Source organism: Vipera ursinii (assembly GCF_947247035.1).
Source record: "Vipera ursinii genome assembly, chromosome: 1".
NCBI lineage: Eukaryota > Metazoa > Chordata > Lepidosauria > Squamata > Viperidae > Vipera > Vipera ursinii.
The window spans coordinates 223,649,057-223,668,444 of NC_139512.1; the positions used below are offsets into that span (position 1 = coordinate 223,649,057).

At 42.4% G+C, this 19,388-nt stretch overlaps 1 protein-coding gene across 2 annotated transcripts in view; it reads right to left on the reverse strand.

The window, feature by feature from the left end:
- The window catches only part of TDRP (testis development related protein), a 45,810-nt gene extending 27,436 nt beyond the window's left edge, over positions 1–18,374 (reverse strand). For both annotated transcript variants that reach the window (XM_083348178.1, XM_083348177.1), the window contains exons 1-2: positions 18,253–18,374; positions 17,323–17,513 (exon numbers count right to left, since the gene is read on the reverse strand). In XM_083348178.1, coding sequence (XP_083204304.1) covers positions 17,323–17,439 — 117 coding nt within the window. In that variant the 5' untranslated portion in view covers positions 17,440–17,513; positions 18,253–18,374. The remainder of the gene's footprint in view (positions 1–17,322; positions 17,514–18,252) is intronic.
- Positions 18,375–19,388: the final 1,014 nt, after the last annotated feature.

Consider the following 19,388-nt stretch of genomic DNA (forward strand, 5'->3'; position numbering starts at 1 on the left):
TCTTATTATTGCCATTTTACAAAATTCTTTAAATAATTTTACAATAATCCTAAATCAATAATGTGAAATGTTTCTCTTTATGTTGACTACTTACATGCAACATAATACAAGATTTTTTTAAAAAAAACTATATAAAAGACCATACAAAAGAATATTTCAGGCTACTTTACTTTTCCCTTTTATTAATTTACAGATAGCAGTCCAGCCTTAGAATTATACTTTTTAAATTATACTTATAAGACTGAGGTTTTTTTAAAAAAAAATCCTATCAGTGCAGTTATTCATCTTTGACAGATCACTAACAATTTATACAGGCTGCAATGGGGGACAGAGGTATCTCAATGTTTTATAATTTTGTAAGCTTAGCAACAAATATGGTATATATGTAGTATTCTATAGATGGATTCACTAACAAGAAACTCTGAACCAAACACAAATAAAACAGCTATAATCTTGCTGACTTAAACATTGTTATGTTCAATATGAGAAAAGGATAGACAGCAATCCTGTAATTCTTCATTCCAGTGCATACAAGAATATGGAAGAGTCCCACAAAACTGCTATATTTCTATTGGATTACTGCAGCTGTGCATGCAACTATGCAGCCAGATTCTAATTTTATATATTGTGACTGTGCAAATCCTTTGAAGGAAAAGCTTACAACATGTGGGACTGCATACAAAACATGTGTCATCAAATTATTAAAATGGCCATGGTTTTTTTTGAAAGAATATTACAGAAGAGTTCAAAAAGTCATTTCACGTGAGAAAAGTTAAACCTTAGTCATTACAAGGGAAAAAGTGGCTTAAAATGGGATAAAACCCAATCTTCATATTAAGAAAGTTTAAGATGAGAGATATCTAATGAACTTTGTTAGAGGAAAGAAGAAATAGTTCCAAAAAGAAGCAAGACTTAAACTAAAATAAGGACAAGAATCTTGAAGTATATGACCTCCTCTCGTAAAGAATCCTATAACAAAGACAAATTATGATTTAAATGCATTAAGGAAGATAGTAAAAAGGACAAGAAGCTTTATTAAAAAGTAGAAAGAATTACTGAAATAAATTTGATAAACAAGCTGAATAACTACAAGAAATTGGAATCAGCCTCTCATTGGCTTCATCTCCCCCACCTCCTTTGGTGATTATAATGTGGAGAGGCAGCAAAGGCTGTAAAGAGCTCCTCCAAAAGTAAGTTTTATTTTATTTTATTTTTATTTTAACTTTTTAACCTCTTTTAATATTGTATTTTAACCTACCCCTTTTAAACTTTTTAAAACATTTTAACCTATTTTAACCTTTTAAGACAGTTTTAAACTTTTTTTAAAAAAAACCTGTTTTAACAAACCTGAATGGGGAAAAGAAGGAAGAGACAGCACTCTGCAGCAGAAAGTATATCCAAGCCTTTGAAGCAGCAGAAAATGGAGGATTATATTGCAAACAGACAGTCTGCTCCAGTAAGTAACTCATTCTCAGGCACCTTATCAGATAAATTTAATTTATGTGACTCATTGGAATGGGACTTACAAACCGAACTGGAGAGCAGACAGTGTGTGGAGTTGTCCTCCTCCCTCTCGGAGAATGGCTCCCCTCCTTGGAATCTGGCAACAGCCTTTTTTACACAGGAGGGAGATGTAGCAAATTTGAAGGGGGAAAATGTGACAGACTTCCTCTCTAGACAATGTTTGCTTACAGCTCAAACTGTAAACTCAATATATGATCTCTTGTCAATTGTCATAAATAAGGTCGACTGCCTGAAAGAATCTTTTGCAAAGTTTGTTAGGAGCCACCCAAATACTGTAGAAGGACTTGGGAGGATAACCATGAACAGACATGGGATGGCTAACTCAGAAAATGAAAGTAGAGAAAATTTGAACACAGAGAAAACACTCAATCAGGCAAAGGTCTAAGAGATGACCAATATAACTACAGTCTGCAAACTAATCAGGTTACTTTGCAAATTTATGACAAGAGAGTAAATAGAGGGCGTTGGAGCAATAGAAAAGCTATTAGGCTGTCCCTGAGCCAGCTGCTCCGCTGTGAATTCACTCTGATAGATCTACTACATGCAGAGTGGCTGCCAGCAAGAACACAATGTATGAGAATTCTCCTATCGTTCAAGCAGCCCACAATTCCCTCTATGCTCTTCAGAATGAAACCCTTTCTGAGCATTTTCTCAATATTTCCAATAAGGGTCTTTTGTTCAGAAAAAGTGTGCCCACTCCTGAAACAGCGTCATCAAGAGGGAACTGTCGCTTTAAATCTAGGCTGCAACAGCCCTCACACTACTAAGCCTGAGGCTGCTGCAACTGAACTGACCCTGAGAAAGCAAAGAAGCAATATACGAACTGTGTTACCCACAGCTGCAGGAACTGCTGAGGATGTGCCAGAGGAAATGTTGATTGACCTATTCAGTGCATTGCCAGACCCTGAGCAAGTTAACATCATTCAAAGATTGGATGACCTAAAAGAGGCACTGACAACAACTCAATGTACAGCAAAGCCTCTATTTAATTTGGCTCCACTAACCACACAAACTTGTGACAAGATAATTAATCAACAATCTGCCTTTACCTCAACAGTAAAAAAGGTGTTGTCACACAGGCTGAGAGTGGAGTAACTGCACTGACTGACCCAGCCTCTGAGAAACAACTGAAAGACAAAGGGCTTCATCACACAGTGCCCCCTAAGCTGACAAACACTAAGGACATAATCCAGCTTACATCCTCATTTGATTTAGAAGTTCCCACAACATCTTTCCACAAGATGAACCCTCAGCCATGCCCCTCCAAAAATGGACATAACTCTACATTTATAGACTTAAGCCAGAGTACCTGCCCATTGGAAAAAGGATCATTCTTGGAGCAAGAGCGGAGGCACGCTGGCGGCCGAGATGTAGAGGAGCAACAGCAAGTTCTGAAACCCATGAGGAGAAATATCGAACCTCACAACAACTGTGTTTATATGGGAAGCTTAGATGATATTGACCCAGCTCCAATGTCAAGTTGACATCTGGCATTTCTACCATCTAGCCAATCAACCAAGTCAGACCACCTTGCCTCTGAGAACCCCATACAGTTGATGACCTGGAACATAGCTGGCTGGAAAGGGATGGTTGATAGTGGACTAATGAGCTTTCTCTCTAGATTTGACGTAATAGCCTTTCAAGAAACCTGGCTAACTGAAGTGGATGAACCAGTACAATTGCCAGGCTTTCAGGGATGGGCCTCCCCAGCCCTAAAAACAAAGAACAAAGGGAGACCCTCTGGTGGGCTATGCATTCTTATAAAGCAAGAGTTGCAATGGCAGGGAGAGAAATTATATAACAAAGATAAGTATCCGTACTTTCTAGCTGTCAAATTTGAATATGACCAGTTTGAGTTAATATTGCTAAATGTGTACATTCCTCCAAGCACATCCCAGCACTATAATTTGGAATATTGGATGGGCTTGGAAGTTATCTTAGAAGATATATCTATACTGTACCCTCAGTCCATAGTGGTATTATTAGGAGATCTGAACGCTAGACTGGGTCCCTCTCTGTATGAGCTTGCCCAGAAGAAGGGAATCCCAGGGGAGTTCTTTGATAACCATCCTCAGTGGCTCTCGAGAGACTGTAAAAGTAATGCTGCTGGCCTGTTCCTAGTCTCCTTAATTTTTAAGGGTAATCTCCAAATTTTGGGAGGTAAGGACAAGAATTACACATACCCTTATACATACCACTCAGCCAATTCAAGTAGTGTACTGGATCTCTTTTGTGTGTCTAGAGATAAGGCTGACCTCTTCTCGGAGGTCACAGTACACCTTAGCGACAATAGCGATAATCAGCCTGTAAGTGTGACATTGCGAGGCCGCTCAGATTTAAGACCATATAACATGGCTGACAGATGGCTCACCAAAAAGGTAGAGGTGACCCAAAATAAAAGGTTAATTTGGGCCAAAGTTGATACTAAGGCAATATTAGAATGCCTTAAAACAGAGAATGCTACTAAGTGGGCTAGAACAATACAGTCATCTACTACTGACTGGATGTCAGCTTTCAATCCATTCTCCAATCTTTGTAACATACTGAAGAAACACCTAACAGCTAAACCTGCTACAAAAAGAGCCCGAGTGGGTAGACCTCGCTGGTTTGATCCTGATTGCCAGTGACAGAAAAAGAAATTGAAGGCAGCCATGAGGCTTGCCCAGAGGAATCCTACTGCCCATATACAAGCTAAGATACTGCACACAAGAAGGGAATATAAAAAAACTCTAACATGAAAAAAAAACGTTTTGCCATTTCAATCTGGTCAGAACTTGAGTTGGCTGCCAGAAGTCATAATTCAGTATTATTTTGGCACTCTGTAGCAGGTATCCTGAAGGAACGGAGATTTGCATTTGACATACCAATCTCTGCTGCGGACTGGGAGAATTATTATCAGTGCTTGTTTGCCCCCACCGAACCGGTAAAGAAATTATTTTTAAACAGTGATTTAGTAAATCCTAGAACTCTCCCCCCTTGGCCACCAGTCTCAGAAAAGGAGATACAGTCCATCATTAAAAGCTTAAAGAGCAATAAAGCCCCAGGCGAGGATTTTTTTACCAGCAGAATTATTTAAGAAATTTCCCAACTGGTGGGGCCCTGTATTAGCAGGTCTTTTTACATACATAAATAACACCTGCCATATACCAGATGGGTGGAAGATGGCAATAGTTGTCCCCATATATAAAAAAGGGAATAGAAAGGATCCTAGTAATTATAGGCCTATCAGCCTGATTGACATTGTAGCAAAAATATATGCTAGGTACCTTTTGAACAGAATTGAATCTGGGTAGAGGAAAACAACATCCTCACAGAAGACCAAGCAGGTTTTAGACAAAACAGATCTACTATTGATAACTGCTTTGTCTTGAACCATCTAATTGCCAAATATGCCTATAAGAGGAGACCCCTGTTTGCTGCTTTTATAGACCTTACAGCAGCATTTGATATGGTAAATAGAGACGTACTATGGAATAAATTGACATCTCTTAAAATAGAACCCAGACTCCTGGCCTTGATTAAAGCCCTTTACACAAGTACCTGTTTGAGGGTGCGGTATGGGGTTAATGGGGCCCTGACTAACAGGATACACAAATAAAGGGATAAGGCAAGAGTGTATCCTGGCCCCATTATTATTTAATTTATACATCAATGACTTGCCAGGGTTAATGAAGGATACCATGGTACACATGCCGATGATCCTAAACACTTACTGTAACAGCTTGCTTTATGCTGATGATATGATTTTATTATCATACTCACAAGTAGGATTATGTAGGCTATTAAGAAGATTCAGTTCTTATTGCCAGGATAACTCCCTAATCATTAGCAAATCCAAATTGAAAATAATGGTGTTTGGAAGAAACCATCAGAAACATAAGTGGCAATTAGATGGTGAACCAATTGAGCAGGTTAATACCTTTGTATATTTGGGAGTAACTTTTTCCAAGACTGGATCTTGGGCCTGCCATCATCAACGGAGTACACTTAGAGCAAAAGCCCTTTTGAACTTATTGCTCAAACTAAAGAACCATGGTTACCCAGGGTCCCTAACTCCATTACTCAAGGTTTATAAGGCTAAGGTTACGACAATGCTCTTCTATGGAGCAGAAATTTGGAATGGAGACTGATAGACTCCCCAAATTATGCCTACTAGAACAAATAAAACTACAATCACAAATCTCCTGGATCACCAAACTAACAAATTTTGTAAGAAGCTGTGGCCTTCCTGTTTCTTGCGTAACAGGAGAACAATCTAAAAAAAGAGTTGCCCAAAGAATTAAGGATATAGAAGCACAAACTGATATAGCTATCCTTAGTAAGGTGGGAAACTTGAAATGGCTGAGTAAATACAAATGTACTTTTCAAGTGGACAGTTATTTGAAGTTACAACTCCCAAAACATCTTAGGGAGATATTTACCAGAGCGAGATTCGAACAGCTTGATACAATGGTCAGATATGGGGGATTTCATGCTATACCGTACAATGAGCGTCTCTGCATTTGCGGAGCGGCAGAGGTAGAGGACCTGGCTCACATCCTATTTGACTGTTGTCTGTATAAGAGGGTGAGAGACAGGTATCTTGGTCTATATACCAAACGAATGACCCATTGGGATCCCCATATCAAAATAACTTATCTTATGTCCTGTCAGAACTTGAAAATAACATTTAACGTAGCACAGTATTTAAACAAAATGATCCGGTTAAGATCTGCATATATGGGACTGATTGGGGTAGATTGCAAGGGCGACTCCGAAATATAATGTTATCATATTTTATCTATATCTTAAATTTGTATTTTATTACTATTCATCTTAAATTGTATTTTATTTTAATTCCATTTTAAATTATATTTTATCAAATTCCATTTTGGATTGCTTTTATCAAGTTTTGGTGACGGTTTGTTGCTGGAACTTTGCACTTTGATATGGCCAAAGGGCTAATCAATAAAGTTGTTGTTGTACAAGAAATTGGCCCACATGTACGAGTTGTGAACAAATAAATGAAAAATCAGATACCGTATATACTTGAGTATAAGCCGAATTTTCAGCCCACTTTTTCAGACCACGAGTTAAACTTAAGATTATGCAGGATACTCGTGAGAGAGGTGGTCTCAAAATGCCTAATTTTAAACTATATTATGAAGCTGCTGCATTAGTAGGAATAAGTGATTGGATTAATTTGACACAAGAGAGATTATTAAATCTTGAGGGCCACGATTTGTTGTTTGGCTGGCATGCATATTTGTTGTATGATAAGAAGGTAGACAATGTGTTTAGAGTGCATATTTTAAGACAGGCATTGTTGAGAGTTTGGAAGAAGTATAGACATAAGTTAGATTGCAAGATACCATTGTGGGCAATTCCAAAACACGCAATAGAAAATATACATGCTGGCTTCAAACATGATGTGACTACGTACAAGGAGATCCTAAGCTTGGAAAGAAATGTTTGGTGTTTGAAATCATATAGCCTCTTGCGAGAAGAGAAGGTTGTTCAAAATTGGTTTCAATATACTCAGTTACGGGCCAGGTGGAAAGAAGACCAGAAAAATGGTTTTACAATGACTGATGAAAATTTGATAAAGCAAATCAGAAATCAGGGACCAGCACATATTAAACGGATATATCTTGCGTTGATAGAGATTGACTCAGAAACAGAACTTGTTAAGGATTGTATGATAAAATGGGCCCAAAACATCCAGGAAGTTATTACAATGGACACGTGGGAAAAGATTTGGGTGAGGAATGTAAAATTTACACAAGCCCAAAATTTAAGAGAGAATTTTTACAAAATGTTTTATAGATGGCATTTAGATCCTAAAAAGCTTGCAAGTATGTATCCGAATTATCAGCCTAAATGTTGGAGGTGCGGTGATGAAGACGCAACATATTTTCACATATGGTGGACTTGTAAAAAGGTTAAGGCTTTTTGGATAAAAGTCTGGTGGAATATGCAGAAGATTTTTAAACAGAGGATAAAGTTTTGTCCGCAACTTTTTTTGTTGGGAATAATTACAGATGCTACAGTTGTGGACACTAAGTTGATGTTGAATTTAATTACGGCAGCAAGACTTTTGATAGGCCAGTACTGGAAGAAAGAGGAACTGCCGACCATAGAAGAGTGGACTTTAAAGGTTTCCGACCTGGCTGAGATGGCGAAGATTTCGGCCTATTTGAAAGATCACTCGCAAGAACGCTATATTATGGAATAGAGAAAATGGATAGAGTTTATCCAGAACAAGTATAGGGTTAAGAAGTTTCATGTAGCATTTGAATAAGTCTTCTTTCTTTTCTTCTTTTTCTATTTTTGTTTTTCTATATATATTTAATATATATATATATATATATCCTATATAAGCTAGAGAGTGATGGATTCTAGAGTTTATGGTTGTTAGTATATGGTTGTTTATGATTGTTTTTTTCTATATATACCTTGTATTTAGCTCTGGGAAGTCGGGGGGGAGGGGGGGAGAGAGGGAGGGGGGAGAGGTAGGGCGGGAGGGAGAAGGGAGGGGGAGGGGGATTTTTAAAGAAAAAATTGTATGTTAAAACTTTTTAATAAAAAAAAAAGAAAAAAGAAAGAAGCAGGCAAGCAGGGCGCGGAGGTCTGCTTCTTTCCGCAGCGGAAAGAAGCAGGCAGGCAGGGCACGGAGGTCCGGAGACCTGCCGACGTTTGGGGAGGTTTGGGGAGGTGCGTGCGCACCTCCCCAAACCTCCCCAAACGTCGGCAGGTCTCCGGACGGCGGCAGCTTGGGAGAGGTGCGCGCGATCCTGGAAGCACTGAAGCAAGTCCTCGGTAAGCTCCGGGCGGTCACTTGCTTCGCGTCTCCTGAGGGAAGGGGGGGCGACTGGAGCGGGTGTGTTTCCTCGCCTGCTGGGTGCCGCGATTTGCCCGGGGAATGCGCGGGCCCCGAATGGCAGCGTGGAGCGAGGAAGCGGACAGCCAGAGCTTCCCCGAGAGCCGCGGCCACACAGGGTATTCCTGTGTATTCAGGCTTGCAAAATGGCGGATCGAGCCTCTCTGGCGGCAGAGGCTTGCAGAGCGCGGATCCAGCCTCCGCCGCCGGCAGATCGGCTTATACTCGAGTCAACAACTTTTTCCAGTTTTTGGGGGTGAAATTGGGGGTCTTGGCTTATACTCGAGTCGGCTTATACTCAAGTATATACGGTATATTTAAAGAAAATGTACAGTTGGAAAAGTAGAAAAAAGGTTTGTTTGTTATTAGTAGGTGAAAGAAAATATCTTACTAAATTGCAGTTATTCAAATCAGGCATATTGGGATCAGCAGGCAAATACAGAAAAAAAATCCATGCCTTATTCCAGGGCTGCCAAATCCATGTACAATAAGGATAATAAGTAAGTATAGCGGGAACAAGACCCCTACAATGTTAGTGGTACCTCCTTTCATTAAAATCAGGGTTAATTTCCTGTCTAACTGTAGAGTCAGTAGGGCACTTGATCCCACCCTTTAATCCCTCAGAAATTGAAAGTATGTCACTATCAGAGTTTATATACGACAGAAATATCTGGACAGAAAATATATAAAAAATATAGCTTTAGGAAACTAGTAACATTGAACAAATTTCCTTACCAACTCTATTACTTTTATAAGAGTACTTATGTCCTTGAAAGACCAAAGCAGTCTTTAGCTCCTTGATCCTCTATTACTTAAATGCAATTTTATATACCGTAGCCAGCATCAAACCACAGCCACTTATCCTGAAGAAGCTCAATTGCAGCTAAAATATATAAATCATCAGGCTGGTCAAACATGAATGCTTCAGGTGTTTAGTGACCAAACGTTCACCTGTTCTTTAGATGTCCTGAATTTCCTCAGGAGGAAAGCTGAGCTTTCTGAGGTGCTATAAACACTGCCTATACAAAAAGTATCAAAGCCTCCTAAAGGCACATGACCAACAGATGGAATAAAAGACCAACCAGGAAAGAAAGGAGTCAGTGGCTATCAAATTTGGGAGGAAAACCATGCAATTCAGTTAAACTGGGTATCCTTTTTAGATGAATAATCTATATTGTTGAAAGAAAACTACAGAGACATATTCATGAAGTCAATATAATTCAAGCTTGGCTCAAAGGAGACTTTATGTCTACTTGTAGGTGCATTTTTTTAATGTTTTAGAGTACTTAGGTATTCATGAAACCGGAAAGCAAACAGTAAGTTACAGGTAGCATTTAAAGCACAAATTAATACAAGAGAGTCATATTAGAGCTCATAGCCTGTAACTATCCCTAAATAGGGAAGGCATTACATTAACATTCAGAAACAGATTATTCCTTGTCACAATAATATAAAGCTAATATCTTACATCTCTCAGAAAATCATGTAACATTTTGCTAAAATGTTTTGAGCGTGGATAGAGAGACAATACTATACAGTACAGTAAAGGTAAAGGTTCCCCCGCACATGCGTGCTAATCGTTTCCGACTCTAGGGGCCGGTGCTCATCTCCGTTTCAAAGCCGAAGAGCCAGCACTTGTCCGAGGACATCTCCGTGGTCATGTGGCCGGCATGACTAGACGCCAAAGGCGCACGGAATGCTGTTACCTTCCCACCGTAGTGGTCCCTATTTTTCTACTTGCATTTTTACGTGCTTTCGAACTGCTAGGTTGGCAGAAGCTGGGACGAGTAACAGGTGCTCACTCTGTTACGCGGCACTCGGGATTCGACCCGCCAAAGTAGGCTAGCTCTTTATGGTAGGGAGAGTACAGGTAGGAAAAACAAATAAACATGCTAATTGTTGCAAAGTAAAGCAAAAGTTGAACATTCCCAATTTTTTAAAAGCTTTATTTTTTATTGTTTCAGGCAAAGCTGCTATATTTAATAAAGTTATGACCAACTTAAAGTGAATAAATTACATCTCATTACTGGGTCTGTTAAGATGGAATATAAAATGGTACAGGTGACTCAAACAGGTGCTGTAAGGTCTCTTCCAGTTTTCCACTGCTGTTTCCTAGTCTTCATTTAAGTAAGGAAAACAAGTACTTCTCTTGCTCAGAATGCAGGATTAATAATATCTGCACTTAGGAAAAGCACATGGCCAAATGAGCAGGGACATTAATTACATCATTAAAAGTGCTAAGAAGATAACAAAAGGACTGCTTTTTGCAAAATAAGAAGAGTTTATTTCTTACTAATAAAACAGCGATTTGGAACATGTCGCTTGCACTGAATAGGCTCTATCTATAGAACTATAAAAAATCTGAGAACTTACCTTATGTCTATTGTAATTAAAACAGGTATATTATTTACCAACTGCAAATTATTATATTTATTTATGAATTTTTAATGTGGCAATAAATGTTATAATTTTAAAACACTAAATGTTCTGCATAATTGCTTGACAATATATTTTTTTTACATTTCTCTATTTTCATCAGAAATTAATCTCTTTAGATATTTCAAGTAACATTTAATCTGAGAGTAAACCCCTCTGAAATAATGATACACACCTCTGAGCAGATGAGGCATCATACGTACATTTTAAGGACCTATAATTGCACACCTATATTTGCAATCCTAAATAAACTTTACTTCACTAAACATTATGGAATCTATTTCAATATAAAGTGCATAGGACTATGTTATTAGTACTCTGTAATAAGAAAAATGGCTGTCTGAGGAAGCTTTGCAAATAGCTGAGGAAACGAGGGAAGCGAAAGGCAAGGGAGAAAAAGAAAGATATGCCCAATTAAATGCAGAATTCCAAAGAATAGCTAGAAGAGATAAGAATGCCTTCTTAAATGAACAATGCAAAGAAATAGAAAAAAACAATAGAATAGGGAGGACCAGAGATCTTTTCAAGAAAATTGGAGAGATGAAGGGAACGTTTCATGCAAAAATGGGCATGATAAAGGACCAAAATGGCAGGGACCTAACAGAGGCAGAAGAGATTAAGAAGAGGTGGCAAAATTACACAGAAGAACTATACAAGAATGAGCTTAATGTCCCTGATAATCACAATGAGGTGGTCACTGACCTCGAGCCAGACATCCTAGAATGTGAAGTGAAGTGGGCCTTAGAAAAGCTGAGCAACAACAAAGCTAGTGGAGGTGACAGTATTCCAGCTGAGCTATTCAAAATCTTAAAAGACGATGCAGTAAAAGTGCTACACTCAATTTGCCAGCAAATTTGGAAAACTCAACGGTGGCCACAGGATTGGAAAAGATCAGTTTACATTCCAATTCCAAAGAAAGGCAGTGCCAAAGAATGTTCAAACTATCGCACCATTGCACTCATTTCTCATGCTAGTAAAGTTATGCTTAAAATTCTACAAGCTAGACTCCAGCAGTATGTGGATCGAGAACTACCAGAAGTACAGGCAGGATTTCGAAGAGGCAGAGGAACTAGAGATCAAATTGCTAACATACGCTGGATCATGGAGAAAGCTAGAGAGTTCCAGAAAACATCTACTTCTGCTTCATTGACTATGCTAAAGCCTTTGATTGTGTGGATCATAACAAACTCTGGTAAGTCCTTAAAGAGATGGGCATACCAGACCATCTTATTTGTCTCTTGAGAAACCTATATGCAGGCCAAGAAGCAACAGTGAGAACTGAACACGGAACCACTGATTGGTTCAAAATTGGGAAAGGAGTCCGGCAAGGCTGTATACTGTCGCCTTGCCTATTTAACTTATATGCAGAGCACATCATGAGAAAGGCAGGGCTAGATGAATCAAAAGTTGGAATTAAGATTGCCGGAAGAAACATCAACAACCTAAGATATGCAGATGATACCACTCTAATGGCAGAAAGTGAAGAGGAACTAAAGAGCCTCTTGTTGCGAGTGAAGAAGGAGAGTGCAAAAGTTGGGTTGAAACTAAACATTAAGAAAACCAAGATCATGGCATCTGGCCCTCTCAATTCCTGGCAAATAGATGGGGAAGAAATGGAGGTAGTGACAGATTTTATTTTCCTGGGCTCCAAGATCACTGCAGATGGGGGCTGCAGCCAAGAAATTAAAAGACGCTTGCTCCTGGGGAGGAAAGCCATGGCAAATCTAGACAGCACACTAAAAAGCAGAGACATCACCCTGTCAACAAAAGTGCGTATAGTCAAGGCTATGGTCTTCCCAGTTGCAATGTATGGCAGTGAAAGTTGGACCATAAGAAAGGCTGAGCGCCAAAGAATTGTGGCCTTTGAACTATGGTGCTGGAGAAGACTCTTGCGAGTCCCTTGGACTGCAAGGCGATCAAACCGGTCAGTCCTAGAGGAGATCAACCCTGACTGCTCTTTAGAAGGCCAGATCCTGAAGCTAAAACTCAAATACTTTGGCCACCTAATGAGAAGGAAGGACTCACTGGAGAAGAGCCTAATGCTGGGAAAGATTGAGGGCAATAGAAGAAGGGGACGACAGAGAATGAGGTGGCTGGATGGAGTCACTGAAGCAGTAGGCGTGAGCTTAAATGGACTCCAGAAGATGGTAGAGGACAGGAAGGCCTGGAGGAACGTTGTCCATAGGGTCGCGATGGGTCGGACACAACTTCACAACTAAGAACAACAACAAAAACAACAATAAGAAAAATAATTTTGGAAGTTTAGGAGATCTGTTTTAAAGTGCATATAATTTAGATTTTAAAATTCAAGCATTCATGATAATGTTTATTTCATTTCTCCACACCATTCACTTCTGAAAAAGTGGCAAAAAATTAATGGACTTGTTATAAAGCAAAGAAATACTGGAGTAGGGGAGGATCACATCTTAATACAGAAAATTCTTAAAGTGAATATAAAGATAAAAACCAGAGACTTTTCTTTTGGGCATAATGAATGAAGAACTTGAAAAAAAATAAAACTTTATTTATTTATTTATTGATGGGATTTATATCCCGCCCTATCTCCTGAAGGACTCAGGGCGGCTCACAATAAAACATATAATTACATAAATCAAGATAAAATGAAATTGAGAACATCAGTGCAATAAAAAATTAGAGAATTTAAAAATGAATTAAAAATACTAAATATAAATTAATTAAAATGCCTGTCAGTCTAGGTCAGCTTGGTGGAACAGGTGTGTTTTGAGGCTGCGGCGAAAGGATTGGAGGTTTTGGGCTATCCGAAGCTCAGGGGGGAGCTGATTCCATAGGGTTGGTGCTCCCACAGAGAAGGCCCTCCCCCTGGGGGTCGCCAGCCGACATTGCCTAGCTGACGGTACCCTGAGGAGGCCTTCTCTGTGTGAGCGTACTGGACGATGGGAATTTGTTCCCGGCAGCAGATGGTCCTGCAAGTATCCCGGACCTAAGCCATGTAGGGCTTTAAAGGTAAGTACCAGCACCTTAAATCTCACCCGGAGGGCAACTGGTAGCCAATGCAGCTCACGCAGGAGGGGTGTAATATGGGAGTATCGGGAAGCTCCCATCACAACCCGTGCAGCTGCATTCTGCACCAGCTGAAGCCTCCGGGTGGTCTTCAAGGGCAGCCCCATGTAGAGAGCATTACAATAATCAATACGGGAGGTAACGAGTGCGTGGGTGACTGTACGTAGGGCATCTCGGTCCAAAAAGGGGCGCAATTGGTATATAAGACGAATCTGGGCAAATGCCCCCCTAGCCACGGTTCCAATGTGATCTTCAAAACTGAGTCGTGGATCTAGGAGGACGCCCAGATTGCGTGCTTTATCAATGGGAGGTAACATCTCTCCTCCAATAGTCAGAGATGGAACCTCTTGGACTAAACGAGATGACGGTATGTACAGCCACTCAGTCTTGGCCGGGTTGAGTCGAAGCCTGTTTTCTCCCATCCAAATCTGTACCGCTTCCAGACAACGGGACATCACATCAAGGGCATCACTGGGTTGGTTCGGGGTGGAGATGAATAGCTGGGTATCATCAGCATATTGATGATATTTCACCCCGAAGCTACGGATGATCTCTCCCAGCGGCTTCATATAGATGTTGAACAGGAGGGGCGAGAGCACCGAACCCTGAGGCACTCCACAATTAAGAGGCCTAGGGCTTGACCTCTGCCCTCCTGCCAACACCGTCTGCGAACGGTCCGAGAGGTAGGAGGAGAACCAACGCAGAACGGTGCCTCCCACTCCCAGCCCCTCAAGACGACGCAGTAAGATACCATGGTCGATGGTATCAAAAGCCGCTGATAGATCTAATAGGACCAGGACAGAAGAATAACCTCTATCTCGGGCCCGCCAGAGATCATTCACCAGCGCGACCAATGCCGTCTCCGTGCTGTGCCCTGGTCTGAAACCCGATTGGTATGGATCTAGATATTCAGCTTCCTCCAGGTTCAAAGGGAGCTGTCGTGCCACCACGCTCTCAACGACCTTCGCAAGGAAGCGAAGGTTGGAGACAGGACGGAAGTTGTTTAAAACAGCTGGGTCCAGTGCCGGTTTCTTGAGGAGGGGCCTTACCACCGCCTCTTTCAAGGCAGCAGGGAAGTACCCTTCACTCAGTGAGGCATTGATAACTGCTAGGAGCCAGCCTCGTGTAACCTCCCGAGAAGCATAGACTAGCCAGGAGGGACACGGGTCCAACAAACAAGTGGCGGCACTTCGTTTCCCCATGATCTTGTCCACTTCATCCGGAGTCACAGGATCGAACTCTTCCCAAATGTACTTGGCCAACTTCATCGTTTTCCTCTCGTTAGATACTGCCCAGTCAGAGTCCAGACCAGCCCGAATCTGAGCAATTTTGTCCACCAGATATTTACTAAATTCCTCAGCCCGTCCATGTAGGGGGTCCTCTCCCGTCTCTTGACTTAAAAGGGAGCGGACCACTCTAAATAGGGCGGCCGGGCGATTATCTGCGGACGCAATGAGGGTGGTGAAGTAGGCGCGCTTTGCCACCCTCATTGCCACAAGATAGGATCTAGAAAAGGATCTTAACTGTGTTCGGTCAGACTCAGACCGACTGGCTCTCCAAATGCTCTCTAGGCCCCTTCTCTGGCGCTTCATCTCCCGCAGGTCCTTGGAGAACCAAGGAGCGAGTCGGGACTTGCGCCGGGTCAGAGGCCGCAAAGGGACAACGCGGTCGAGCGCCTCCGAAGCAGCCTGTTGCCAGGCATTAACTAAGGACTCGACCGGGTTGTGGGAGAGGGAGGTGGGAATCGGTCCAAGCGCCATCTGGAATTTATCTGGGTCCATCAGGCGCCTGGGGCGGAACCACCTGGTTGGTTCCGCTTCCTGACATCGGGGGGTGACGTGACGGAGGCCCAACCGCAGGAGGTAGTGGTCTGTCCATGAAAGGGGTTGTGATGTTGGAGTAACCCCATCCAGCCCATTTAGCCACTGCCCAGAGACAAAAATTAGATCCGGCATGTTTCCTCCCTCGTGAGTTGGGTCCTGAGTAATTTGAGTAAGGTCCATGGCCGTCATGGAGGCCATGAACTCTCGGGCCACTTCTGATGCACTGCCCAGGGAAGGTAGATTAAAGTCTCCCAGTACCATAAGCTTTGGAAATTCGACCGCCAATCCTGAGATGGCGTCAGGTAGCTTGGGTAGAACCGTTGCTGTACAGCTTGGAGAGAGGTATACCAGAAGTAGGCCCAACTGACCACCAGGACCCCACCTTAAGAGGAGGGATTCACATCCGTCTATCTGAGGGGCAGTGGCCTCCCGCGGATGGAGGGTCTCTCTGAAAACTTTGATGTTATATAATGCTGAAAGCAGCAATAATACACTATGCACAAAAATGGAAGGCTACTTTAATTTACAGTGGACAAATGGCTGCAAAAGTAGATGGAATTAGCAGAGATAGCTAAATTGATTTGCTTTGATTATAGAAAATAATACAATTAATTTTGTTTCTATTTGGAAACAACTTTTGGACTTTGTGCTTGAGGTGGAAAAAAGTGAAACTTTGATTTTGGATTTTGCTGATTAGATAGGTTGATGTTATAAAAACTGCTAGTATATATTATTATACTGTATAGTAAAAAGCTGAAGTATATATTCTATTGTGCCAAAAAGAGTAGGAAGTTGATGCTTTTTCTTTTCCTTTTCTCCTACACTTTTCCCTCTTCCCCTTTTCCTCCCCTATTTTCTCATTTGTCATTTGTCTTTCTATTTCTGTATTTTACATTTTGATAAACTAATAAAAATTGAGAAAAAGTGGAGAAAAATTAATATAAAAATCTTATATCCTTTTAATTAAATCTTAACACAAACTATTTGCAGAATTTTTAAATAAGTAACACAATTAAAGAACAAGTTCAAAAACATGTCTTCAACTGCTATTAAAATGCAGATTATGTAGATTCTAAGTTATAAAAAGTATTTTCATATATCTGAAGATAGGTTAGCATGCTCAAGTGCAAGAAAATTCTACCTCAAGTTTTACGACTCCTTGTTTTGAATAAAACTGTGAGAATGTCAACAGTGCACTCTTTTAGTGCCCCTTATTTTTTGTTACGTTTAACTGATACGAAATGTAATTTTACTTATTGTATTTAATTAAAAATATAATTGGACACCTCAGTTCAAAAGCACAGACAAAAGTTCTTTAAGCATGAAGCAGAGGTTTAACACTGCTGTGTGGGGCATTTTTAGGGAAAGATTGAAAATAGCTTTTCAGAGGATAAACAGCAGCACATAACAGTTTCTTCTTGCCATGAGACTCACTATTAAGGCATCCAAGGAGAACAGAAAGTGATTACTCACAATGCCAGATCAGTTATTAAAAAGAAAAACACCAAGATGATGGCCTGGGTAAAGGCCAAAGGGAGAAAAAGCACACAGTGTGTGTTCTGTGAACAAGAACAAAAGGTGACAGAACCACCAGGGCAGAACTACGATCCACAGAACATAGCACTCTGTGACTTTTACCTGAGCTGAAAAGGTGCCTGCTGGAGACGGTGGAGATGGCGTTTCCTGCTGATGGCTGTCTTCTTCCTCTGGTGAATCATCCAGGAGAACTTTACCGCTCTTGTTGAGTTTCCACATTATGAGTGGAGGCGGGAGGGAGAGGAAGAGGAAGGGGGGGAGGAGGTAAAAACTGCCCTGGTCCTTATTTATGCCTGAGAAAGTTTGAGAAAGAACCAGGTGAAATGGCAATGACTTTGCTATTCAGCCGCTACTAGCCTACAGATATTAAAGCTTTCCGGAGAAACAGCTAAAGGAAAGCTAAACGGGTCGATCCTAAAGATGTGCCTGGCAGACTTCCAGAAAAGCCACTGTCCGCGGGGGGGGGGGAGGGGGGGGGAGAAAAAGAAAAAAAAAAAGCACGAGAAACAAAGTGAAACGCGCAACCGACCGCGCGCGCATTACACAGAGAGCGCCTTCTCTGCCGGGCTGGTCGTACGGAGCAGGTTTCTTCCCTCACTCTCCGAGCGTAAGCCCATTGCTCTTCCGAGGGTCAAATAAATAGATGGGTCCCGCTGACTCAGGCACGTAAAAGGGGTGGGTGCCGTCTGTACGTGCTCAGAGGCACCTTGGCAGAGAAAAGGGGCGGGCGGGAGGCGCCACGAAGTGCGAGAAACGGTAAAGAGGGCAGTCGCCCGACCTTAAGGCTCAGCGCTGGGGTGGGGTGGGGAGACAAGGAACCCACCCCCTTCCCGCCCCCTCCCTAATTTTCTCTGGTAAAGCGGAGACGGCGACAAGCCGTCACTCCACCACCACCACCACCCCTCCAGAGACGCTCATCGCGCGGGGGGGGGGGGTGAGGGGAGTCGCTACTGCTGCCGCCGCGGCCAAGGTTGAGATGTCAGGCTGCCTCCCCGTCCACCCACCCCGACCCGACCCTTCCCGCCCCCTCACCTGTGACCGTTCCGCGTCGTCGTCGTCAGAGCCGCCACAGCAGCGTAGAAGAGCCTGAGAGCGGCCGCTGCCATGTTTGCAGCTGACTGGGCGATGGGAGGGAGCCGGAGCGAGGAAGAGCGCGAGCGGCAGTGGCAGGGAGGGAGGGAGGGGGGGGGGGAAGAGCGCGTGCAAGAGAACAGGGGCTTTGCGACGTCGCCACAGTAACCCGGCAGAGCGCGCGCGCGCGCGGCACCCACCGTAAAGGGGAGGGGGGAGAGAGAAAGAGAGGTGGGGTGGGGTGGAGAAACGGGGCTGAGCTTTCCCCCAAGACCCACTGTGCTCGCCTCGCGCTTTCCGCATTGGTGATGCGGGGGAGGGGGGTAGGGAGGGAATTCCTCGAAAACTCGTGACCTAACTTAAATGCCTGCGGGGCAAAAGTGGATCCGTCATCCTCTTTCTCGGCCAGTCCTCTTTCTCCAGCCCACCGACCAATTCATGCGAGACCTTGCCCCCCCCCCCTCTTTCCTTCGCTTGCAGGAATGAAATTTTAACAGTGCCGTAGCTTCTAAAAGTCGCGCGTACAGAGAAAAGCCGCCTTCCTATCTCCGTCCCGCCAAATTGCACTTCCTCGGGCGTACTTCGGGGATTTTAAACACGGACCACGAAGGCCCACCTCAGTATTTCGGGGTGCTTGTTCTTTTGATAGCAGACGGGAGCCGCCTTGACTTCCTATAGTTTTTAAGGCGACACAAAATTGGGGAGGGGGTGGTGGAGGTTGTGCTGCAAGAGGCTGATGGAGGATAAAGTCCAATAAAGCTCATGCCATAAAATTGAAATGCCACAAGGCTTCTGTGTTGCTTTCCCGTGGACTGAGGGCTAATTTGGTTAGTAGTTTAAGACACTAGGTTAGAAACTGGGGAACTGAGGTCCAGTCCTACTTTGGGCTTAAAGCCATTCGGGCAGCTTTGATCTAGTCATTCTCTCAGTCCTAGGAAGGAAGAAGGTCATGGCAAACCACTTCCAAAAATCCTGCCAAGAAAACTGGACTGGTCTGGTCAGTTGCCAAGAGTCAAAACTGACTTAAACGTACATTTAAATATCTTTTGCATATTCCACCAAAAGATATTTAAATGTATGTTTAAGTCAGTCGCAAC